At 33.5% G+C, this 27,635-nt stretch overlaps 1 protein-coding gene and 1 long non-coding RNA gene across 7 annotated transcripts in view; one reads left to right on the top strand and one right to left on the bottom strand.

The window, feature by feature from the left end:
• The first annotated feature begins 2,100 nt into the window (after positions 1-2,100).
• LOC143237063 (bis(5'-nucleosyl)-tetraphosphatase PrpE [asymmetrical]-like) overlaps positions 2,101-27,635 on the top strand; it is a 36,847-nt gene continuing 11,312 nt past the window's right edge. For 2 of the 6 annotated variants that reach the window (XR_013019856.1, XR_013019857.1), the window contains exons 1-3: positions 2,104-3,113; positions 3,494-3,596; positions 16,839-16,989. Coding sequence is in view for 2 of the 6 variants with exons in the window: in XM_076475896.1 (XP_076332011.1) it covers positions 2,268-3,098 (831 nt within the window). In the remaining 4 variants the exon portion in view is untranslated. Of the gene's footprint in view, positions 3,114-3,481; positions 4,975-16,838; positions 16,990-27,635 lie in introns of those variants that run through there. The other 4 variants (XR_013019859.1, XR_013019858.1, XM_076475896.1 and 1 more) reach the window with 3 other exon arrangements.
• On the bottom strand, positions 23,463-26,770 carry LOC143237064 (uncharacterized). The gene is made up of 3 exons (XR_013019860.1): positions 26,685-26,770; positions 24,904-24,937; positions 23,463-24,225 (listed from the first exon to the last, which is right to left on the bottom strand). It is a non-coding gene; the product is annotated as an uncharacterized LOC143237064 (long non-coding RNA).

Genomic DNA, 27,635 nt, shown 5'->3' with positions numbered 1-27,635 from the left:
AGAGAAAAATGGAATAAATATTACTTATAAAGAGTGCTGCACAATACTTTATGATAATTTACCATCTTTCTAGATTCGGAGTTTATTGAGTTTTTAGCCTGTTTTAAATAAACCGTATATCGGTTATATATAATGCTAAAATTCCAAATCAGTAAGAAACAAAGTTGCAGAGAATGATTTTTGAAACATTTTACAGAAAGATAAAAATCATAATTTTCTACAATAGTAATGTTATACATTTACAAAGATTCTTTACAATCACATATTAGTAGAGCAATGCAACTTATAGAGCCCGGCATGGCCAGGTGGGTTAAGGCGTTCGACTCGTAATCTGAGGGTCGCGGGTTCGAATCCCTTTCGCACCATACATGCTTGCCCTTTCAGCCGTGGGGGCGTTATAATGTGACGGTCAATCCCACTATTCGTTGGTAAAAGAGTAGCTCAAGAGTTGGCGGTGGGTGGTGATGAATAGTTGCCTTCCCTCTAGTCTTACACTGCCTAATTAGGGACGGCTAGCGCAGATAGCCCTCGTGTAGCTTTGCGCGAAATTCAAAAACAAACAAACAAGCAACTTGTAGAGCTAAATATGAAATTAAAATTATTGTATATTACTTAGAAAGTTTAATAGTTATCCTTTTAAAAGTGTTATTCAGTTTGAAAATTAAACAGTAATAAGAAATAGAAATGGAACAGTAAAAGTGATAATTATGAGAAACTTTGTAGTATATATATACTTAAATATATAAATAATAAAGTAAATAACAACTAAGACAAGATAAAATCTGTATTAAGTTTTATGGAACTATACTAATATTATCTGCTGATAATTTCAGTATTTGCTTTTGTCAAATGTACATAGTACAATTAAATATATAAGAAGAAAACTATCACAATGGCCATGATGATGAGAACTAGAGATTAAAATAGCAGAGTTAATGTTAGTTTTACTTACAAGACAAAACTGTAATTGTGATAGAGATTAAAAACTTTTCAGTACTGATAATTGTAAAACGATCTTTATGCAAGTCAAATTATTAATTAATTTTAAGGCTTTGATTGCTATTAAAAGGAAAACTATGCAGTTGCTGACATAATCGCTTGTTGAAACACGTTTCCTACCTCACTCTGTAGTGGACTGCTTGCTAACTGTCAGCGCGCTGATCATAGGTAACTTCATTGTCTTACCCCTCATCTAGCAATACGTTCTCTATTGCCACTTCGTGAAACTATGATTCCTAGTCATTTAAAATCTCCGTCACAACATTTTAATGAATTTGAAATGTGGAAATGAATGAGTAAAATCATTTTTTTTAATTGAAATAACAGTAGCTCCTTTTTGGACCAAACTATATATACTATTAGAAGTATAAATTATATTGCTTTAGGGAGTTGCTACAATTTCTATTAACGTATTTTCGTGAAGTTGAATTTTCGAAATTATCTACGATAAGGATGAAACAGATTTTGTTTTTGTTTCTTAAAAATTTTGCCCAAATGTACACGAAAGCCGTCCCTAATTTAGCAGTGAAAGACCAGAAAGAAGATACTAGCTGGTCAGCACCAGCTACCGCCAACTCTTATACTACGCTTTTACCAACAAATAGAGGGATTGTCTGAAACATTATAATGCCCCATAGCTGAAAGGGCAAGCATGCTTGGTAGGACGGGGATCTGAACCCGCAAACCTCAGACTGCGAGTCGAATGCACTAACTACTCAGCCATGCCGACCCAAAAACACGGTACTAGCTGAATTCTCGAGCATCATTTCGCTTTGTGCCATCTAATATTGAATCGCAATTTTGTGTCAAGAAAACCCGCTTATATTTATTAAGTCAATTATTAATCTGCTTATTTCTTATTTGTGTCAAAGTTAACATCCCGTATTCAGTTATTCTTATTTACTTTTCGAAGAGAAAAGGCGTGTCTGTGTGAATATATAAGTATATAAATGGAATTTGTAAAAGCATTTAGTATTTTTTTGGTTAATGTATAGAATGATAAAGTTATGCACACGTGGGTGCTGCTGGAATTTTATTGCTACGTTATATATATATTTATTTCAAATTATCTTATTCACAATATAGATGTCAGCACCATTCTATCGATTCAATAATTTAGTAATACACAACCGCTAAAATTCAGAGGAAGAGAGACCGGTAAATTGAGATAAGTCTGGTATGATAAAACTAAATTGTATCGTTATTAACAAACTTAGTGTTGTGTAACAGTTCTTTGCGACTGAAAGAGTTTAATTTAATTTAATTACATGGCAGCGTTGGTATCTTTTATTTTATCTCTGTTTCGAAATAGTACTAGAAATCATTTTATACATGTTTTTGGATTGCGTTTTCCTCCGGTGTTGCACAAAATTGTTTCTGAAAATTTCATCAAGAAGTTTGAGGAAGTTTTTGTTATTGGTGATGTTCATGGCTGTTTTGATGAACTTACTGAGCTTCTCGAAAAGGCCGATGTTGCTACGGATAATTGCCTTAAAATATTTGTTGGTGACCTGGTAAACAAAGGGCCAAAGAGTTTAGAAGTAGTTAGGCTCTTGAGAAATAAGGCTAATAGTACTCTTTGCGTACGGGGAAATCATGATGAAGTTGTTCTTGAACTTTATCACAAAAAGGTTAGCGGAGAACATGACCTAACAAAGCATAGTGCTTGGATCAACGAATTTTCCGAGGAGGATATTGATTATCTTCAAAACTTACCTTACACAATAACCTTGCCTAGTTTGAATGTTATTGTCGTTCACGCAGGCTTAGTGCCAGGCTTACCCATGAAAAGACAAGATCCAAGACATATGGTGACAATGAGAAATTTGGTGATAAAAGATTATTTTTGGGAAGGGGGGATTCAGGCTACCAACAGTAACCAAGAAGGGGAACCCTGGGGATCACTGTGGCCAGGACCCGAACATGTTTACTTTGGTCATGACGCACGTCGATTACTACAGTTATATTCATATGCTACAGGCCTTGACACAGGGTGTGTTTATGGTAAGGAGCTAACGGGGGTTTTTATAGCAGGCCCAAGGATGGGTACTTTTGTTTCTGTTACTGCAAGGCACATGTATGAAAAACCAAAAGGCTGAAGGCAGTTAATACAGGTAAATAAATGTGTTTTTAAAACAATTAGTGTTTACTCTATATTATAAAACAGATGAAACGGTTATTGTGTTAGTGATTGCTTTTTTTTTTTAAAACTAATCATTCTGTAACTGTACATTTTGAATCTGCTGCAATTTCAGCATTTGGTTAAAAATGTCCACAAATTATTACACTGTAGTTTCATTTCTAAAACAGAATTTGTTAAGAGTTACAAATTTGTGATCTTGCATAAAAGAAATATGATATCAAACTGGTGTTTGTGAAATAAAAGCATAATGACAGTAATATTATTATCAGTAGTTGAAGTGGAGTGGTGATGGTACTCTAAATGAAGTTCACTGTGATTAATGTATAATGAAATATAAAGTTTTTTTGTCAGCTGATTTAGATTTAGGAGGAGAGAAAGAAAACAGACCAACACTGTGGCAGTGATTTTAGAAATTCATAGAAGAGGGTATAAATAGTGCTTTGTTAAAACAAAAGTAAGTGCTACAGTTACTGTAACTAGTATAAGATGAAGGTACAAGTGTAATAATAAATAATATATAAATATGTGTAACTACTGTCTTTGATCTTTGTTAATTATAATGTTACATTCAGATAACTTTTGAAAATGGTGTTTTGTTTTGATTGCTATAAAAATTAGCTTAGTGCAATTCAGATTTAATTGTTGCAACACAAAATATACAAAGTTATTATTAAAACAAAGTACATCAATGACCAAAACACAGTTCCAAGTGTATAGCTCAGGGTGTGTATGGTCTTATTGATTTGCTTATAGTGGTGCAAGTTCTGTTAGAAGAGTTTATCAGCTAGAAGTGTGTTTGAGTTTTCATTGAAGTTTTGTAGTAGACTAACAGGGAGCTTAGTTTTGTTTGTCCAAATTAAGAAATATGTTTTTACTTGAAATATCATTCAAATTAGTGAAAATACTTTCACAGTAATCATAATTTTATGATTCTGCTTCTATTACACCCATCCTTACAAATGATTGCAAAACCATTTTAGATAAATACTTTATTTGACACTCCTACGAAAAGACGTTTCTAGTCCTGATTTCTCCAAGCCCGTTCCCCTGGCTGTGGTTTTGCTAGATAGTAGATAGGGACAGTGGGAATCTCGTTAATCCATTCATTAATGGATTTAAATGGCAATTTCATTTAAATACAAAATTATTAGCCTAATATTAATAACCTTTCAAGTTGCTCTGGGGCCTATTAGGCCCCACTTTTCGTAGGAGTGTTAATATTCCTGCAGATAAACAGTTTTTAGTGAGTAACTGTTAAATATTCATTGTTGTACATGAGCTTAGTGAAACTAACACCGAAATGGACAATTGTATTGCTGTTTGGATTATTCTCTCATTTCCCATTTGTATGTTATTTCAAATATATGAGATACTAATTACAATTTGCAATTTTATATAACCTGTTACTATTTCCTGTTGTAGTAATACTGATGTAGCTGTAGAAGAAGACTATTAAAATAATTTTTTGTGTTTAAGAAATAAAATTATAAAATAAAACAATATCCTAAACTTTTTGTTATTGAAAATAATATATGACCAACACAATTTTGGATAAGTTGAATTCTGGAATGAGAGGTATAGTTGTGCAGTACTCCAGATTGGTGGTGAACCAGAATAATTCCAAACCAGAAATTATCAACTATTGCCCTTAAAAATTACTGCAAAGATGTTTTACTGCTGTGGAAAAAACTAATATGGCTCCTGCCACTTTAATGGTAGTACAGTAGTTAATTGTTGCATTTTTGTAGCTTTGTGCACAGTTTCTAATGTTGCACTCATTAATTATTAAATTTTGTTTAGAAATAAAATAAAATGTTCATTATTTATGTTTATTATGATCACATCTTGTTTAATTTGTTAAATTAATCCTGTGCCAAATTTCACCTTTGGAATTATTTAAATTACTTTTTATTAAAAAAATGTTACTGCTGCACTTGGAAAAAAATTTCAAATTACTCGTGCTGGTAGAATTCAGAGGGTGATTACTTCTTACAAAAAAATTATCTGGAGCACTAGTAGTGGAGACTTTAATTAGAAGTCAAAGTTACAGACTAATGTAATACAACTGTTACATTCATAATTTATATATATATGAAGTTGCATTTTTTCTTCTCTAATGAATGTGTGTAGACAAATACACACACGAACATGCTGATCAAATATTAGAAACCTATATAGAAAAGTCATTCTCCATATTTATACGGAGTAGGTATTTACATGTTAGATATTTAAAGAAATAAGACTATCCAACTGATGCTCATATAATTGATATATATATCAGTATCAGTTGGAACTATAAGGGAAAGACAAAAGATTTATAAACCTTTGATTGGGATGTTATTGTTGGGACTTGATTGGTGGGTGTCTCAATTACAGTAATGGTAGTGTCAAAAAATTACAGGTAAATTCAAAAACCTCATCAAAAAAGGAAAAGTGTAATGTAAAAAATAAGCTATAAAATAAGAATTGGAGGAAAATATAAAAGATTATTTTGGCTAATAAATATTCAACTGTGTATGTATTCACAGATAATTTTGGTAATGGTTTGACAACATAGACTTTAACCAGAATACTGTTTTTTGGAGCTGTTTGAGATTAACTTTGCAAAAAATGTTTTTTTATGTCTTTGTCAAATGAATTGTTCTGCAGTGATGGTAGGTGTAGTGTAGTGGCAATCCAATGTAATCATGGACCTATCCTGTAAGAGGTTTTGGAGGTGAGGTAATATTAAGGGATTAATTGCTTGGTAAGTCCCTTAGTCTTTTTAAATGTTTCATATATTTGATCACCTTAGCTGACAAGATGTACTCCACAGTCCAATTGGAGATGGTTATTTCTGAGAGAATAATGCCACAAGATACAGAACTAAAATAATTTCTGATTGCTCATTGAGTATTATACAATCTTTCATGGTGTAACCTCTCCACAAAGTCCCGTGATCCTAATCACTCTGAGAAATTATGGGAAGTTTTATCAAGAGACATTCAATTATGGTCAACTGTACTTGTCCATACAAAGAATAGTGAGTTGGACAGTTAGTGGAAATTGCTAATGAAATTATCATGCTTATTAATCAGATTCAACTAATTGTTTATTCTCACATGGGATGATTAAAAAATATTATAACACTAAAAATTGTATTCCAATACTTCTGATGGGCAGAGCACTGATAGCTCATTGTTTTGCTTTGCGCTTAACAATAAGCATAATCAAAATACTTTGGTTACTTAGATAATTATACTAATCTTAAACCTAAATGTCTATTCTCATAAAATGTTAGCAATCATAACCTTTCACAGATTGTTATCCTTTGTTGCTCTCAGCACTTCTGCTTCATTCACATTCATTTCTGTAGGGTAACTACTCATGCTAGCCAGTCTTGATGTTTTTCTGTCTTTGTTTCCATTCAGTTTTATCCTGTTACTTCTAAATCTTGTAACTTGTCTTTACTCATTACATGTCACAGGAACTGGTGTTGTCTTATTGTTATTGTCATATTTCTCTGTTTCTGCTCTTTTCATTACCTCCCCATTTATTACATGATCTGTCCACGATCTCATGTCATTCTCATTTCAACTGCTTGTAGCCACCTTTTCAGAGTTGTCTAATTAGGAAATAATTTTTGTGACATTAATAACGTAATCGTAATTGCATCATTATCTTGTAATGGTAATTGCTGCTTATAGGTAATCAGTTAATGCTAAGGAATAGTCAAAGATGGAAGTAAATGCTTTCCAGGTATTAGTTGAAAATTTCTCTGTTATGACTAAACTGTAATCAGGGCAGATGATAACAAGTTATTAGTTTGGGTTTTTTAATATTTTCATCAGGGAGCATACTTGTGTAGTTTACACACACACAACACAGGATTATTAGTATTCAGTCAAAATATTTAAATGTTTGATTTCAGTGTTTGGTGTGAATGTTTAGAGAAATTAGTTTAAACTTGATTGCCCAAGGGGCTTTTTTATTATTTGGTTGATAGTCATATGCTTGACATTTCCCTTTGTGTTTAGAAGAAGAAATTATGCTAAATAATTTGTAGTATGGTTCAAAAGACAAAAAATATGCCTATGTAAAACTTTCTTGAAAGACCAGTGGAAAAATACCAAAAGTTTAAGTGTGTGATAATGCCTACTTTAAACAGTTTAAAACAAATATACAAATAAAACCAAATTATGATATTTTTTGTGATGTATTCAAGAATTTATTGTTCATGAAATGTGAATGTATCTTTGTATATCATGGACAAAAAATATTATGAAATCAATAATTGTCTATTTCATACTCAATTTATGGAGTAACTTGTGCTTAGGTTACTCTTTGGCCATTAAATATTTGTCTGGAAATTTATACTAATTATTAACAAAACTTTGGATATGTAAAAACAAGAGAAGAAGAAGAAAAGATAGCTGATAAATTACATATGAAGTTTGTATTATGTACTCTGGGAAGAAAGTTATATTTTTTCTGTTTGTGTTAAGTAGGATTTACCAGGTATTGAAATATTTCTGTTTGATTGTAAAGTGGACTTCAAATAGGTAAATTGTTTTCACTTTATTAGGTTTCATGTACATGGGTCAGATTTTTATGCAGTAGGTGTCTGTGATTTGTTGGTGATAAATTTCAAGAATAAATTGAAAACACACAATACACTTGTATTAAAATAATTTTTCAAAAGAAGTCACATGTGTACAAAAATTTACACTATTAGTTATCACAGTTGTATCCATAGCCATCAAAGTCCATACATTAAGGTTCAATTACTCTAGTATATCCTTTAAGAAGACACATATTTCTTCTCTATTTCTGTTATTACAATACAAACTGTGAAACTCAGTTTAGAAATCAACCATTATGAGAAATTTACACACACATACTTTAACTTCACTTTTACTTTCATTAATTGACTTTTAATAACTACATAACTTTGTTTGCTATATATATAAAATTTTCTTCACACTGCAAGATGTTATGATCTAACATTACTTAGTGAAACAACAAGAAAAACTGAGAAGGTTCGAATAACATAACATCAATGCACAATCACTGAACTACACAACAAATGATTTGTAAACAATCATGTTAAGCAAACCTGTGGTAAGTTATAATTTCTAAAAATATTAAATATAGCACTTGCACTGTATAACTTTCTAAATTATATTCTTGTATTGAATTGAAATTAAACAGTCCTGTACATCTAACAACAAGCCCCTCTTTAAGAAAAATATTTACAATATATCTTTATGCTATATGCAAAGACTGTTTTCCATTCCTATACAACTTTCTTAAATAGTTTGCACTAGCATATGCAGTTCCCTTGTTGTTCTTGCATCTCTTAAGGATTCATCTTAACTAGATCCTTGGTCATAGTTTCAATTCTGTATTGGACAAGGTTTGTCTTGCCTAGTCTGTATGTGAAGACATCTGCATACTGACATAATTGATCTTATAGCTCTGTCCTCTGCTAGTCAGTCAGTTTTTTATTGATGTTGATATCTTTGTGCATTTCATTTCTACCCAATTGTCTTCAGTCTAAGGGTTCTTCATATTATGTGACAAAGTCAACATCTTCTTATTTTGCATCTATAACAGCCACACTGGCAACATCCTGTCTCTCAATAGCTGAAACCATTAGCCTTTCTTCCCTCTCAGAGTACATCTTCAACATATTAGCATAGTAGATCTTGGTCTTCCTGTCCACTTTCTCTATATAGTTCATTCTGTTGACCATTTCCAAACACCAAAAGGCCCTTTCCACTAAAGGGTGAGTTGATTGTTTTCTGTTGGTAGCAGAACCAACACCTTGTGTCAAACTTTGAAACAATGACCATTGACATTTTTCTCATAGAAATGTTTCTGTTTACCTTGAGAAAGTTGGCAGGTCTCCTCCAGTCAGGTTTTATGTCAGACACCTACTGGTACATGTTCATAATTTCTTACTCTTCTTCTATCCATAGTTCTTTTAATATCTACATCAGACCTTGTATTTCTCTTCCATGTGGTAACTGAATGATTGAGAATCTTGTATTTATTACTTTTGGAACTTCTTGGTAGGTGATTAATACTGCCTGCAGGTACTTGTTTCAGTCATGTGATCTCTTCTGACATATCTTCTTTGACATGCTCTTTAAGACTGAATTGACTATCTCACAAAATCAGTTATATCTGAGATTGTATAGGGTTGTAAAGAGCTGCCTTGTAGTAATTAGTCTGCACACCTCTTGCATAATTTCTGAAGTAAACTTGGTTCCTTTGGAAAACATACTCTGCAGAACTCCTAGAATTCTATTAGTTTTTCTGTCTCTATCTTTGGCAGTGCTATGGCTTCTGGATGGTGTGTTACATAGTTGACTAATCTTGGTGCATGCCTGTTGCTATTGTAAAATACAGGAGCTAATGTTCCAGTCAAGTTCACTGCCTAGTGGCTCTTCTAGAAGAGACATCTTATCCAGTAGCACCTTGGCTTTCTTCTTTCTGGGTGTTTTCCTTTTGCAGGAGTCAGATAATCTGCAAAATGTGGTAACATTTCCAGTGACCCCTGGCCAATGTAAGTTGCTGGTTATTTTGTCTGCCATATTACTTGCTTCTAGGTATCTTTTCATGATAGACTAGTGAGCCAACTTGATCATATGAGTCCAATATTTTGTTTGGACTTTGATCTGTTTAAATTCTCCAGTATAACTACCTTCAAAGATCTAGTACAGCACTCCCTTCTGTTCTGTAAGTCCCTATCTCTATCATCTTAAGCTTGACTTTCTCCCAGGAAGTATTCCAAAGTTTCTGCAGTAAATGTTCTTCCTTTTGTGCTTTCTTAAATTTCCATAGATCTATATTTTGGATATCACCTTTTGAAACTTGCAAGGGTTTGATTTCTTGCTTGTGTTTCTTTCCTTAAACTCTTAGTCTGATTCCTTCAAACTTATACTGCCTGGTATACTGCCATTCACCAAGTTATATATATGAATGTTTTCATTTTATTGGAAACTTCTGCACTTTCCCAGCAATCAGTGCACAGACTTACCTTACTAGTCATCTAATCATCAGATACTAGACTAACCCTCACTGCTTCACCCAGTGTCTTTTAGAACTTTCATTTTCTTGTCCCTGATAATAGCTTTTACATGTTGGTGTGGTGTGTTGACACCTTGATGTTTGTTACATGCTCTGATCACCATTGGAACTGTTGACCTGTTTACTAACTTGAGCTAACCATCAATCATACTTTATTTATTCACAGTGATAGACTTCCTTCTTTTTGCAAATCTCACAAGTTGTCTCTATTCTGTTTATTCTGGTAGCAGCATCCATGGCATTTGTCACTCATTTTTATCAGCACTACATGTGCAGGTAGCTACAGCTACTTTATGTTGACACTTCTGTTATTACTTGTTGGTGACAGACTTGTACTCTCTCACAATGTGCCCTAATTTCTAACAAGTACAGATCATTTTTCCTCTCTTGTCTGTTAAGTTCTTGTCACTTTTTGTAGTATCCTACTTCTGGTCAGCCACCTTTGGTTTCAACTTTGTATAGTTATTCTCTGACTTGCCAGATTTAATTGAGGCATGGGCTTCCATATACTGTTTTGCGAATTTGTTTATCTCATTCACCTCTTTTGATGCTCTCTACTTCAGGAACAGTGACATGTTAGTGGAAAGTGTGATCGTGAACTGTTTTCATATTAGAAGACTGCTAGTTCTTCACCACTATTTTCACACTTGGACTTGTCAGCCCATCTTCTGAAGTATTAACTAAACATGAAGCATTGTGTATCATGGCAGTGTTCTACACAGGAGACAATGCATGTCTCAAATTGTTCATGATCACTTTGGTTTTTTTCTCAAACATTGTTACTAATGCTTTCCTTCCAGGAGGAGTGTACCATGCATCAAGTAATTTCAACAGCTTTTTGACTGCATGACTACCCAGTAGATGTAAAGGACACAGGCTCTTATCATCAGTTTCTTGTTTCTTGCTCTATGTTGTTGTTTTGTTGTGTTTTACTGAGACCGTTTAATTCCAGATGCAGTTAACTGATGGGAGTCCATATTTAATTCTTTATGGTTATGTTCTAAGTGATGAAACAGATTGGTGGTATTTGCAGTAAAACACAAGAAACTACTGAGAGAGAATGTTTAAGATGTGACATAGTTGGCAAATTGGCATATCAGTATGTTTATATTTATCGAAACAGGTCTATTGCTATCAGAAATATTTATTTAGTTTTGACACCATGAAGAAAAATTTTTAGCAACTAAATTTTTTTGTAAATTTAATTTTGATGCATTGTGATTTAGAATTCTTTTTCTGAAAATTATATTAAACTTCTTAACCATTCTAAACTTAAGTCAGTTTGTGGTCTGTGCAGCCAATATTGACTGGGAGATCAATGTAATGTGTGTTATGAACTTACAATGTAAACTAATTATTGTATGTATACAATTCTCAACAAAACTTACAAATAGCCTTGCTCATAGTGGAGCACTCTCTGGTAACTTTACTCAAACATTTTCTTCATTTTTCTTAAAGGTGATGAAAAGCTCATGATCTTGTAAATGAGCACACAGTGTCATAAATTTTATAACAGCTTCCACCATTTTGAAACAAATATAGGTGTCTTTCATACTACATCATGAGTTATCCTCTTGGGAAATCCCTTAGCACAGCAAAATTTTACAGCCAACATCATCTTCTGATATTGACCATTATATCAGCTAGTCATAAGTGGGTTTGAACTAAATTATTCTTAATTTGCAGCATTTGCTTAGAGTGCTGGTATCATTAATAAATATTCATTTTTATTAAACTTTCATTTAAAATTGATTAGGGAAATGATTGTCAAGAACTTGGTCAACCTACGACAAATTACTAAACGTCAGTATAATCAGCAATTGCATACACCACTACTGACAAGCTCTGCTGATGTCAATTGATTTTTTATAGAACAAGTTTGATACTTGGTTAGGTTTCACTTTTCTTTTGTTATTAATTATTCTCACAAAAATTTTAAATAAACACCTTGTCAAAGTTATAGGTCTTAAAATTATTTGGATCACTTTTAATCCTGTTTGGTTTTGGAATCATGAAAGTGATATTTTTCCATTTTACATTAATATAATCAGATTTCAGTGAAAGATTAAAAGTATTTATTAATTTATTAACAACTACTTCACCAAAATTTTTAGCCATGATACTTTGGATATCATCTTGACCAGGAGATGTGATTTTATTAGTAGTTTTTAAAGTTTTAAAAAATGCATTAATATCTTTATGTTTTCATAGTTAAAAATCTAATGGGTTAAAACTTGTTTCATTATTTAGAACTGCATTAATATTAATGGGAAAAATGTTCTCTTAATGTTCTTTCATTGTTTATTCTGTGGTTAAAACACTCGGACCATCTATTATTAAAATCATTACCTTTAATCGTATTACACATGATGCTTGTTTTAGAAACTTTAGCTTTGTCTTCCTCAGTCTTTGCAACTTCATTATTAAAAATTAAATCAGAATAAATACATTTCAATTTTATTTCCATTTATAAAATAATTGATTTTCTTGTTCATTATCTAGATCTCTGAAAAATGCAACAAAATCTTTAATTTTTTAGTTTTCAATCATATTTTTCATTAATTTTTGTATTTTGTAATAATTATTTGTCCTTTTCTTGTATAACCTTTTTAATTTTCTTTTTTTTGTTGTTATACATTTACTTTCTTCAGTAAAAGTCGATTTTTGTTTTTTGGAATATAGTTAACAATACTTTCATAAATAACATTGCTAAAGCTGATATTTATAATATCCACATACTTATCCATTTGTTCCTTATCATTAATTGTTTCAAAATGTATAATGTTTTAAACCTTCCATTATTATATTATTAAAGTTGCCAGAATTTGTTTTTTAAAACTAAATTTGGATTTTAATTTTTTCTTTATCATACTCGTTTCTTTGTATAATTTTATGTAAATTATTAGTAGCATAACCAAGTGTTGCCCAGGTTTTTGAAAAAAACTATTCTGTTTCCTCATTCCTTGTTTGGATAGGTAAAAAATATTTTGTGAATTTCTGGAAAAAAAAAAACACTTTAGGTTTAATTTTTGAAATAAACTATGAACCAGTTTTAAATCAGGGCATCCTCATGAATGATGTTTTTTGTTTTTTTTCATCACTAGTAAAGATAAATATGCCATTATTGCTCCCCACTCATGAGCATCCAACATAGAGCTGTCTATGTGTGAAACATGGCAACATTAGTTTAAGTTCCACTGCTTTCATAGATATTTCCTGTGTTTTGTTGTTTGACCTTGGAAAGCTTAAATTGACTGTAAACTGCAAGCATTTGAACTCAAATGGGAGATTATTTGGAATTAATGGGCTATGTGGGATGGAAACATTTTCTCCTTTGTTGTTCCAGGTAATAATCTTAGCTTCAAGTAGATGTGATAACATTGTTTTCACTATTTGTCTTGTAATACTGCACAGCTAAGGTGAGTCTAGGTTTTGTATTAGCTTAATGGGAGAATCTTTTTTCATGTGGCTATAGGAATTAAGAAACTCAATAGGATAATGCATAGCCTGATATGTTTCCAGAACAGTGTCATCTTGAATCTCCAGATATCTGTTGCAGCAGCTTTTCATTTAATTTGTCTACAACATCATTTTTGAAGCAAGGATGGCTCCTTGCATAACCAGCTTTGTTCATGGTAATACTGATATTTTTTTTTTAAAGTTTGTTTTTGATTTTATTCATTGAGCTTACCACTTATTTTAACCAGTATCAAGAAGCCTTTGAGCAAAAATGCCATCAGACTGATTATCATCCACTTTTATTCTCTTCTATGATAAAGTTGACATTTCCCATGACTATTTTGCTGTTGCAGATGTTTTGAAGCATTTTGTCTAATGTTTCAGATACAGCTTTATGGGACCTTATATATTCATCCCACACAATTATCTGACGTTGTTGAAGGACTGCCACAACTATAGAGCCCTTGGAAATATTACATACCACTTGGTCTGTATGTATTATATTTAGTGGAAACTTGAAAGATGAGTGAAGCAATGCAGTTGCTATTCCTGGAATGACTTCTGCAAGAGCAATCATTTTATCTTGTATCACTTTTGTAAGAAGTAGGTTCATGAAGAATGTGTTTCCTGTTCCTTCAAAGCATGAATAAAGAAGAATCTTCCTTACTTTGACTCAGTAGTTTGAAGAATCCTGTGATATTCTCTTTGGTCAGGGATTGTGCAAGGCTCATTTTTTGTTGATGGATTGTTGTTGGAGATTTCTCTCAGTATTTCTTGAACAAAGGTGTGTGCATGTTCTCTGGTTTGGATGGAAGTCCAAATGTTCTTAATTCTTTTCCACCCAGAGATCAGACTTTGTCCTTAAGGAGAATGAGGGCTTCATTAAAATGGCATTGCTAAATGTAACTTTTCCATGAAATTTTTCTAAGCCTGAAATACAATGTCTTCAAAGAAACCTTTTTGATACTCCCAAAGCTACATGGGATTCAAGAGTTTACACATCTGCAGCATGAAACAAAAAAGATCTCTCGGAAGGGAATCGAGTGACTTCTGTTTCAGTGAGTGCTGTGTCTGAAGATGTTCATTGTCAAAATGACTTCTCTGGTAGCATGTATTTTGATACATTTCACATGATGTCTCGTTGACTGTGAGTAAATAAGTAAATGATTTTGAACCCTGATGGTATGCAACAATCTCTTGAAAGCAACATCATTCTTCTTTACTTTGATATATGGTGTATACTCTTATCAGAGCATCTGAATTTCTGATCCCTAGATAACCATCTGCATAACCTCCTTGCACACGTCTCTTCCATTTCTTCTTCCTTGTATCACATGTGTAACAGTTTGGGAATTTGCAACTATGAAAGAGTCATCACCCTTTTAAAGTGTATATTTTATTGTTGCTGGTAAGTGAATATTGTACATATGACTTGTTTGCACAGCATGTGCACTGGTGCCTTTATCATTCTATCTATATTCTGCTTTATTTGAATAGATCCTTCCAACTTAAGACTGGCAGCCAGTGAAGGGGATAAATCTTTCTTATCAATTCACTTATGGGCTACTCAGACCCCATTCATTTGTTATACTTTGTCAAAGCCTTTGAATGTTATGTGACTCACACTAGCTCCATTCATGTTGCTAGGAATCGGTTTTTTTATTCATTGGGATCCTTATATTCCCATGATTTATCCCCTATTACCTTGATGAAACAGCTTCCCAAATTGATCCATGTTGTATATCCTGGTCTGTTTTTACAGGGGAGGAATATGCTGCAAGTTGCATCTCATCAGATTTGTCATATTTCTCTTTCCTTTGTGCTCATTTGAATTGTCTGCTGAACAATGTCATGCAAACTGGTATGTGGACTTCTCATAATTTTCTATTCTATTATTTAGAAAAACTGGTACTTTCTTCTTCTGATGGTTTTTGTGACTTGGTATGTTAACCACATGTATTTAATTATAATGAGGAGTAGGTATTTTCTTTATCTTTTCAATTCTGCTGCTTTTGTTTTTCCAAGGTCCCTTATCTCCTTTTCACTAGATCCTACTCTGTAGCAAGTGTTGCCCAGGTAGGTATTGTTTTCTCCTTACACTTCTGCACTAGTAGCAGTTATCTCACTGTTATTACTTACAGTTGCAACAGACTCTATAGAAATGAGATGTTCCATAAGGTGGACAAAGGTCTTCCACTTCTGGAGAAGAGGGTGAAGATCTGTGCCTTTCTACTCAGGTCTCTAGATGTTTTACCTAGTTGTAGGTAAGAGCTACACCAGCCTTTGTGGTAGCCTACTTGTAGTACTAAGTCAGATTTGATGCTCAACGTACAGAGGTTTGCTGTTTCCTCATAATTTCTAATACAGAATGATTCCATCACTTGGTTGAGCATGATGGCTTCATGTGTTCTCCACAGTTCCAGAGGCAGCTGAGAAGTGAGAATGCATGTTCATAATTCCAGACTAGAATAGTTCCATTCCCATGGTTGAGAATAGCCTATGCACTCTTATCATTCCAATCCTTAGGTGTTGACTTTTAAACCTCTGGTGAAGGAAGAGGTTTGTCCACTTAAGTGTTGTTTACTTTCTTGTTGGGTTTCCAATGGTGCAGAGCACATCACTCTATGGCTGCAGGTTTGGATGCATTTTATAATCTTTTAATCTCATGTTTAAGTCCAACTGCTTTAGTCACCAACTTGGGATATATGTATTATGACCCCTTAATTGCAACCCCAAGTAGTGGAGCCTTAGTTATCTGGATAGGACTGGCCTCTTGTGATGACCATTCATGTACTATTTCATTCTTTCTTCTGGACTTAAGTTCTGGGTAATGAGCATACATATTCTGAATTTAGTGTGGTTCCCCCATTTGAATACTGATTTTATCTTGGTACACCCATGATCTATGCTGATGTTTTATGTATAAACATACTGCCCTCACTGGCCCCTTCATTATCTCATTGTAGGATTTTAACTGTCAGTTTCAGCAGAGGTGTATTTTGGAAGTTAAGGTTTTCCTAAATTGAAAATGTATTTCCAATAATACCTACCTCTGCTGACACACTTCTGCCCTACTCCTCTACTAAGAGCTGGTATTGGTGGTTGGGATGGTGTAAGTCTTGAAAAAGTGATTACATTATCTGAGTGAGGTGTTTATATACAGTTTCAGGATAAGGGCACATTGACATAAGTGGAGAATATCACAAGACAAATATCACCAAGAGCCATTTAAGTGGGCTATAAAAACTGGAGCAAGCAAGACTAATACTTTGATGGGCAGAGTTCAAAACCTGAAGTTCAAGGAATAGCTGTCAGTAAGTATTATTAGAAATACACTTTCATTTTTACTCTTAGTATTTAATAGTGACAATTAAATACTGATTTTAAAATATTTTCACATTTTATGACTGTTGTAAATATTTTCCTGTCAGTTTTATTTCTTAATTTATTATATTAATGTCATAGTTCTCACTTTTGTCTAGTCCTAGTTTAAATCAGCCACTACAGCTGAGTTAACAGCCCTTGTTAACATGGTAGTCCCTGCCTTGTTTAAATGTAAGCTCTCCATTCGAAACAAATTTATCTTCCTGTTAAAATTAGCCTGCAAGTCCAACCAGCCTTACTTGCTTATCCCTACATCTTGATCTACACCCAGCATTCAATCCTAGTGACCTGCTTAGGAACTCATTCCCAAAATTTATTCTTGGCAATATCCCTAACAACATCAAGACTTGACAATAACCCACAAGGCAGTGATCATTTTCATATAATTTTGAGAGAGACTGGCCGTGGTCAGTGCCACCCAACCCACGTGCTCTGGTGGAAGCTGGATCAAGCAAAATGGCTCTCATTCACTGCTCTCACAGAACTTGATCCTGCCATCATCTGTAAGCCATCAGTGGACTGTCTGGCAGGAGTAACTGACTGTATTATATAGGCAGCTGCTCAATGTATTCCTAAAACCTCAACATGTTTTCCACAATATCCTCGTCCATGATGGAATCCTGCCTGCCACATGGCACAGAAGGCTCAAACATTGGCCTGGGATACTTTTCATAGGTATCCCACACTCTTGCACTACATTGCTTTTTCAACAGGCTCATGCACATTTTCTGTGGGTAAGGCATTAAAGGCAGAAGGACTCTTGGATTAAGTTCACAACCATCATATCTTCTACCACCAGTTCCAAAGTCATATGGGACAAGATTTGAAAGGTCAGTGGGCAGTATAATTCTGTCTCTCTCTCAATCTTGCTCTCTGATGGCCAGGAAGTAGCTGATGCCCTGAACATTGCTGGTACTGTAGGTGAAAGCTTTCACTGGGTATCTAGCACTTCTGCTTCATCCTCCACCTTCTCAGCCATCAAGACTCAGACAGAGTGATCACCTCTTTCCTATTGAGCTGATTGTCTCTATGACTATAATCATCCCTTAAACTGGTGGAACTCAAACTGGCCCTTCATTGGTCTAGCAGTACTTTGGTCGGACCTGATGATGTACACTACGAAATGCTGTGCCATATATTTCCTGCTTCTCTTGCAATTCTTCTGATTGTTTTTAACTGGATCTAGCAGGAGAATGTTTTCCCTGATGCCTGGCAACAGGCTATTTTCCTGCCTTTCTTTAAAACTGGGAAGGACCCCAAGATTCCTTCAAACTACTGTCCAATTGTTTTGATGAGCTGTCTCTGTAAGACCTCCTCTCCCCTGCTCAGTGTGGGTTTTGATGACAGAACTTCACCATGGACCACCTGATTCAACTTGAAACATAAATCAGAGAAGCCTTTCTCAAACAACAACATTTTGCATCACTATTTTTTGACATTGAGAAGGCTTATGATACAACATGGAGGTATGGCATTTTGTGAGACCTCCATTTATATGGGTTACGTGGCCATTTGCCCATTTTTATTAAAAATTTGTAATGGACAAGTGATTACAAGTTCGTGTGGGTTCAGCACTTTCCCATTCTTTTTTTTTACAGGAACTTGGAGTCCCTCAGGGCTGTGTTTTGAGTGTTACACTTTTCAGTATAAATATTAATGCCATCACTGAACAACTTCTTCTCACTGTTGCATAGGGGCTCTATGCTAATGATTTTCACATCTCATGTCAGTCATCGAACATGAGATATATTGAGTGGCAGCTACAAACTGCCCTCAGTCATTTACTAAAATGGACCATAGCACATGGTTTTAACTTCTCTCTCTCTAAAACCGTTTGCATGCACTTTTGCCACCAACAGAATATTCATCCTGATTCTAGACTCCATATCAGTGAAGCTGTGCTACCTGTGGTTCTTGAGACAAAGTTCTTGGGGCTTATCTTTGACTATAAAGCTGACAATTTTCCACACATCAAGCAGCTATGAGCCAAATGTACAAGAGCACTAAACATCCTCAATGTCTTCCATTCCACCACATGGGGAGCGGATTGATGTTCTATGATAAAGATATATCATGCTCTTATTCGATTGAAACAAGACTATGGATCACTGGTCTATGGCTCTGCAAGGACCCCAGCCTTAAAGATGCTGGACTTCTGCTCTGCACTGGGGTTTTCCATACTTCCCCAGTTCAGAGCTTATACAGAGAGTCTCATGAACCTTCTTTGCACTTCCACCATTTTCAACTGTCTTTACTGTATGCTTTGAAACTTTGTTATCAAAGCATCCCACCTGGAGTTGTTTTCCTTCCTCGCTGGGAGGAAGCTGGGATCTGCTATTGCTCCTTTTGACCTTCGTATCCAAGAGCAGTTGGATGAATTGGGTCTATCCTTGGATAACATTGCTATGTCCAATGGTCAGCCATGGCTTATTAGTCCCCAAATGTGACCTTTCTTTAAGTTATTGAGAAAAGCAGACACTCCGAATTGGAAATATTGTCTGTTATTTGCTGAACATCTCTTAAACCATCCTTCTGTTTCTATTTATACAGATGGTTCAAAATCAGGTGACTCTGTTGGCTCTGCCATGGTTTGTTATGGTTCAGTGGTTGCTCACAGAATCCTCTCTACAGCTTCTATGTTCACTGCTGAACTATATCCCGTTTCTCTTACATAGAAACTAAGCAGTACGTGAACTGTACTTTATACTTACATGTTTAGTTCTCTATTGGCTCTGGAATCACTTCGCATTTCTTCTTGCCTATATACAAAACCAACTGGCCCATTTCTCTTTAACATCTATCCAGTTTCTCTGGATACCAGGCCATATTGGTATTCATGGGAACGGGCTCACCGACACTGCAGCTACATCTGTCTGCTTTGGCACTATCACTGCTGCGTCTGTATCATACATGGACTATGGTCCTGTGTTCAAGTCTTGGCCTCATACCAGTTGACTTGGAGTGAGCAACGTGAAAACAGGCTTTTCCAAATAAAACTCTCTTTTGGACTTTGGCCATAAGGATCGGAAAGAGGAAGTTGTTCTGACTAGACTACGCATTGATCATAGTTTTTTAACTCATTGTTTTATTTTATCTGGGACTGATGCACCAATGTGTTATCTGTGTAACACTCAAGTCACAATAAGCCACATTTTACTGTCTTTCCATCGTTATGACTCAATGACAGCACCATTTTAAACATGTTCTGTCGCAAAGTTTATCTGTAACATTAGACAGTGTTATTGTTGATGGTGATATTTTCCACCTTGGAAATGTTTTTAATTTTTTAAAGGCCATTAATCTTTTTAATGCTATTTAAGTTTTTAAATTTATACATTAGACCTTTTTTAACGTGATTCCCTTTTAAGAATCAAAATGACTCAAAACCAGGACTGGAAAGGCCAACTTCAGGTGACTAAAGGTGGTTTTTGAACTTACCTGTTAGTCTTATGACAATTACAATTATGCTACAGAAAGCCTTTTACAACTTGTATTACTATAGTTTTTTCTGTTACTGCTGTAAACTAGATGTAAAAATTGGATTTAATGATATTTATGTTTTTAATTTAAAAATTAAACTTTGCCTTGTTTTACCTTAATTTCCTTTTATGAGTTTTAATAATTTTACTTTAACCTTTTACCAGATGTTTGGTGCAGATATCCTAGTTGCTTTGTGCCATAAAACACCAAACCAACCAACCCTAACAAAATCAATCTATGTCCCATTTCTTTAAATGCCCATATCAGTGCTTCACACTTATATGCTCCTCAGATCTGTCCTTCCTTACATCATTAGCCCCAACGGCTACCACAAAAACCACATTGCTACTAGCACCCTTAACTGTTTCTCTGATTTTATAAGTTATATCCTGTACTCCTGCTCCTCAATAGTGTGTGTGTACCTTTTTACCCCTGTTTTCTCCACATAGTACTCTTTCTACATCCCTAACAAAAGAATTATCTACAGCAATAACTTCAACATCCTTTACACTATTAATCCTTGTCATCCCATCTATTTCCCTTACCTTCTTCTCTTCATCACTAGCAAGTGTTTCGAACCAGTTGCTTAACCTAAACACAAGCCATTCTTTCCTTCTAAATGCATTACTTTCCAAAGTTTTAACCCTGTTTCCTTTATAAGCTTTGCTGAAATCCTACTTGCCAACTGTATCCATGGTGTATAGAACTAACTTCTGTTCTAACCTGCATACTCTGCATATAACTTGTACGTTGTCTTGCAGCCTTTCTAAATGTACACTTTAACCTAGATTTTATAAATAAAACACTCTCCTTGCATGTTTCACACTTTATCAGTTGAGAACCCATAGTAACTAAACTATTCTTAACTATAGTTGATTATAATATTGGCTGTAATTTTAAGTGCAAACTACAGGGTGTTCAGAAAGTCATTGTGCACTTGTGTATTTATTAACAGACATGTTTCAATATAGAATACAGGAGGTAAATATGAATGAGAATTATAAACAATATTGAAAGTAACCCCTGTTGGCATCAATACAGGCCTGGATCCTTCTTATTTTGTTTCTAAACACCGCTATCAGTTGCTGGCTTGAAATAGACTGAATAAAATATGATTACAAAACTGCACAGTGACTTTCCGAACACCCTGTGTAATGAAATAAAGATAATATTTAACATGCCATAGGTAGTATTACTATTAGTACTAATATGTGGTAAGTTTGATCTAACTTCCCTAGCTTAATATATTAAGTATTTAACAATTATATGTATATATATATATATATGGTATAATACATACTAATTATTATAAGCACACCACCACCTTTAGGTTTAACCAAAAATCTTTCAACCAAAATTTAATATTAAACCCAGTGATAATAATGAATGATTAATTGTGTAATTGTAGTCCAATTTAAGTAGCATTTTTACTTCAAATATCAATACTTATCACAAATTTGTTTCACAATATCTATTTCTGAACAACTTCTGAATAATACCTATTAAGTTTTATTTAAACAAGTGCCTTATCTCATTTCTTCACTGCTGCAAAAAAGACTTCCAATTCCAGTCAATAATTGTAATTTTTTTTTGTATCTCTTATCTTGATTAAAAATTCAATTAAAATTAGTTTCATGTCATGTAAAGTTAAAAGTTTAAGTCAAAATTTTGTCAATCATTATTGGAGTTACAAGTTGGCTTGGTGTTTCTTTGAATGTAATAGTGAATGTCTTTCTCCTGTAATTCTATGATGTATTTTTATGTTTGTTGTCTTCTTTTTTATCTATACAATCCTTACTACTTGTATGATGTTGCTCACATCAATTAATACATTTAGTGTTATCTTTTTATTCTGTGCATTCCTTGAAACTATGGTTTTAAAGTAACAAGAGGTAATAGTAGTAAGATAAATGTTCATTTGTTTAATTTTGTTTCAATGTTCATCACTAGTGAGTTTTAATGAATGACAATTAGAAGCTGTACCAGTGAGTGTTTTGGTGATTAACAAGATTACATTATTTAGGAGCCAGTGTAACTTTACATAATCTGTAATATACTCTGTCATTATCATCTATAGCATTTTTAATGCACTTTAGCTCTCATTTCCATTCATGTTTGTATTTTCTACTAATTTCGTGTAATTCTTTCCATTTCTCACTTTTTTGCTTCATGTTAAAACCACTTTTAAGACAAAAGCTAACAATCAGGAATGGTAGGCTAAAGGCAACTTTCACTTGAATTGGCTGGCTGTGTTTGAGCTGACATGAAGACTTGGTAACCACTTATGTCAGTTTTTTCTTCCATCTACTAAATAAACTCAAGGCTAATTTTCTTTAGGTTTAGCCAGGAGAATAAATTTTCTTATACTGTATACATCTAAAGAAAAGTATTAGTGTGATGAAGCATTATTTAGAACGGTCAAAATTTGACTCAAATCTAATTTATGGCCATTTAATATTATTTTGGACAAAACATTTTTTTAAATGGCCAAATTACTGATAAATTATGCACTAAGAAGTACACATACAATTTTAGTTAACTGATGTATAAAAAACATAAATATTTCTTTTATTAGTCAACTTCACAGCAGTTATTAAGCCACTGCTTAAAAACTATGACTCTTCCCATTTTAACTTACCTGTAAACATGTGTGGAAGTTGGTCCTGTTCTTCCTCAAGTGTCAAGGAAAACAAAATTTAACAAACAGTTGAATATGTGTAAAAGTTGTCAGTAAAAGAGAGTGTCCTCTTTTATTAGTTGTTAGAAGTGTATTGGCTCTGCCCTCAGAAAGTACAGATCACTTTTTACTGGAGTATACTTTAAAACTTAAATGATATACAGTCATGGCTTTTCCCAGAACCCACAGTTCCATGCTCCACTTGGTAGGCTTGTTAGATAGATATGGATTAATTGAAATTCTAACTTTTGTTTCAAGCATTTATTCTTCAGTATACAGTTTCCTAGAATGGTTATAATGAGCTGAAAAAATGTAAGTAAATGAGCACAGGCATAGCTTTGAAAAGTATCATGCTTAGTATCAGTTTCAGGTGCATTATTAGTATTGTCAATGAAATGCAGGAAGTAAATGATAGCAAGAAATGTTTCTCTGGAGAATATTGAATAAAATCAAGATAAATGAAGTAAAGCAGTAGAAGACAAGTGATATGAAAGAGATGATAAGTCATGTATATCTACAGCAGTGGTTACACCAGTAAAAGCTAAAATTTCTTCAGGAGTAACATTATTTTAGTATTCTTATTTTCTTTCTACATCATTTTTAGAGTTTTCTTTTCTTGATGGTATGCAAATCCATTTGTTTCTTCAGCAATTTCAATGACAGTTATGAGAGTAAAAAGTGGTTGAAAATATCATGAGAAGTCTGACACCTGCTAGGCCAATGGGAAACACACTCTTCAGATGAAGTCCCTCAACAATTTGGGGGACCTCTACATTGTCAGAGGTTTCTGTTGTCTTCTTGCCTCTAGCTATTTCAGAAGTATATGTAGTGCTGGTCATAGGAGGACTAGGATCAGTATTTTCAAATATTGTGGCTTATGAAAAGTCTTCTTTCCATGACTATATGTCAGGCTCCTCGAACAAAAGATAATTAATCAATGCAAGTTCTTTGCAATTTGTTGCTGATGTTGTGTCTTCCTCCTTTGGTTCAAAGGAAAGAAACTCTTCTCCTGAGAAGGAAGCAAAACAAAATAGGCAATGTTTCATCTACAGTGAGATCCCACTTCTTCAGGGAATTGAATATATTTTTTGGGGCCATCTTAGAACATTTTAGTATGTTATTAATATTTGGTTGATACAATTAAAGACATGATATACATATACATTTGAACTATTGAACCTAGACTATAAAGTTTTAAGAATACACTTACTGATTCACTTAATTACAGTGTTACTGTTTGTCTCAGCTGAAAAGTATTTAGGCTGGCTAAATAAAATGTATTAGTTGTTACACTCAGTCTATTATAGCATGTTGGAACAGCAGGACATATAGTATACACATATTGTCTACGATATCAATTTTTGTTGAATAATATCTAAACCATAAATATCCATCATGCCTGGATGCTTACACTGAGGGCAACAACAAGTATGTCATTACAAAATATGGGTCAAGTTTTAGAAATTGAAAACAACTCGGAAAACTTAGCAAACTTCAAATACAAGTGTATAAAATATTTTATTAGTTATTGATAATCTGTAAACTTAATAAACAAATTAATATTTTGTGTAAATTCCAAGTAAATCATATAAACAGTTTTTTTTATTTACACATAAAATCACAAAGTAAAATAAAGATATTTGAAAATTTTTGAAAAATGTGCTTTGAATAAAAACATATATCTTACCTTATGTGTGTAGCTTAGCTTTCCACTATTCACACTGTAAAGAAAAATACTTTATTAGTTATTGCTATTCTGGACATTTAATAAACACAAAAAAAATTAATAATTTGTACTAGTGGTAAGTAGAACTAATACAGTACAAACTATTTCTCAGTTTATGCATAAAATTGTTAATGCTTTTGTCATCACACTTTAGTGAGATGTCACTCCACATATATTGTTGATATATCTGTGTATAGACCAAAACACAAAATATACATACATCTAATTTCAATAAAGATAACACTGTTTAAATATTCATCATAAGCAATGTTAACATTTTCAATATTTATGAAAAGCATGATTTTAGTATGACATATAATTGATCAACTTCTAATGGCTGTGTTCAGGCTTTTACAAAATTTTAATGACAAGTAACTAAACATGTTTTTATTCATTAAGAACCTTGAAGCATTGACTGCAAATAAATAAGACCACATGTGAAATAACTAACAATCACATCATAGAAAAATGTAGGTGAAGCACATAGAGCACTTAACAGAGCATTACCACAGCAGAAGTGTGAATATACCTGAGCTCTTAATTCCCATATACCTGTCCTTTGTACAGTTATAATGAGAAGAATGTGACTCGGACTAATCTTTTAACTACTGTAAAGTCACTTGCTAAACATACATTAGTACTGTTAGTTAAAATTGTACTTTATATTGTGTGAAGTATCATACAAAAAGATTTGCTAAAATAAACTTGTTTGAAAAATCAAACAAATTGTATTCAAGTACAGTACACACAATAGCACCTTGTACTTTTGTAATATAATTTCTACAGTTGTCTTCAAATGTACCCACACTAGACGCAGCAAGCAGTTGAATCAAGGATGTTTGTGGGTTAAATTAAAACACTAAATGTTTTCACAGTAATCGAAACAATTGAGAGTGTGCTATTTGTCATACTTCTAGCAAGATTGGTGTACAAAGATTTACTTGGAAAACCACTTTAAGTAAAACCCAGATGCTGTTATTGCAACTTAAAAATATTGAAAACTAGGCAGTTGTTGAAAAACCAGGTATCAAATGAAAGCAGTTAATTGTTTGTTAGTTTAAAAGAACAAGAGAATCCATTTCTGTAGTAAAAGTCGTATTGTCAGTGTATAGCTTGTACATATCTTTTAAACATACCAAAATTAAATCATTAACATAAATAATAACTAACAGTGGATCAAGGGTTGGAGCATAAAGAACCACACGATGAAGACAAGAGACTTTATACCATTAACTGAGATATAACACTGAATATTTAGTAAGAAGATTTTAAGAATATTACCATGTAGACTATAATTAGTACATTTATAAACTAAAACTGAGTTACTGATGTCATTAGATGGCGTGGTAATATTAAGAGCACCAATTGAAACAGATTTATTAGTCTCATAATCTTTAATAAATGTCGTAGTAACAGTCAATAAACACAAGTAGATTTGTGCTCATAGAAACCACACTGCGACTTACATAAAATTTTGTTTTTTCTCTTGAAACGGTAATTATAAAATATACGCTCAATAATACGAGTTAATGCAAATAGGATAATTTTCCACATAATCAGGATCTTCACCCTTGTAGATGCGGACGATCTTAGCAGTACCAAGAATCTGTTAAATTTAACAGTTGTTTATACTTTATTTACAAGTACAGTTAAGAGTTCAATAATTGCATCCTTAACATATTTAACCACTGTTGATAAAACATCTTCCCAGCCATTTATCCACCAACTGAACTAGAAAGTACCTTTAATGCAGCTTGAATTTCAGTCACAGTTACGTGTGTACATGATAGTCTGAGCTCAGTATCGGTAGAAGTAACATCCTGTCGAGTACAATAACCATTTAAATATATTTGCCAAAAGATTACCTTTATCTTTAAAGTGGCGGCATAGTCTTTGCTTACATCTAATATCATACGTAATAAATTTATGGCCATTTGAGGTGGATATCTATCTGGCTTTCTCTGATTTAACAAATGGAAAACATGAATTATACAATTTACAGTAATGCTCTGCAAAAGAGGATTGGTTGGTTGGTTTGGTGCTTTATGGCGCATAGCAACTCGGCTATCTGAGCCTACAAAAGAGGAAAAGTTTGCTTGTTTTTTTTATTTTGCGCAAAGCTACACGGAGGCTATCGCTGCGCTAATCGTCCCTAAGTTAGCACTGTAAGACTAAAGGAAAGGCAGCTATTAAACACCACCAACCCCTGGGGTTCGTTTTTTACCAACTAATAGTGGGATTGACGGTTCTATTATAATGCTCTCACGGCTGTAAGAGGAGCATGTTTCATGTGACGGGGATTCGAACCCGCGACCCTCAGAAAACGAATCACGCGTACTAATCACCTGGCCATGCCGAACCCGAAGAGGAAATAGCTGAATCATTATTTGATTCTCCATCTAATAAATTTTCAATTAACATTACTTAAAACAATGTTAAATATTTTTCCACATTATTAAAAAGTTTATTTTGTATTCTAATAAATCTTGATAGAATCATAAATACAGCAGATAATAGTATTGACACGTAATGGTTTGTGTAAATGTCACAACAAATTACATAGGAACCTACATTGGTGTCCGGGTTTTAATTATATATGAATGTGGACTAATGATTATTGTACAGTAGATGGCTCACTTTTCGGTAATAAATTCACACAGTAAGCGGACAGGACGTATTCTACTTATTTTAAA

The sequence above is a fragment of the Tachypleus tridentatus genome, chromosome 13 (genome assembly GCF_004210375.1).
Source record: "Tachypleus tridentatus isolate NWPU-2018 chromosome 13, ASM421037v1, whole genome shotgun sequence".
In the NCBI taxonomy this organism is placed as follows: Eukaryota; Metazoa; Arthropoda; class Merostomata; order Xiphosura; family Limulidae; genus Tachypleus; species Tachypleus tridentatus.
The sequence above is the reverse complement of the archived record's forward strand: the minus strand, read 5'-3'. Positions and strand labels throughout refer to the sequence as shown.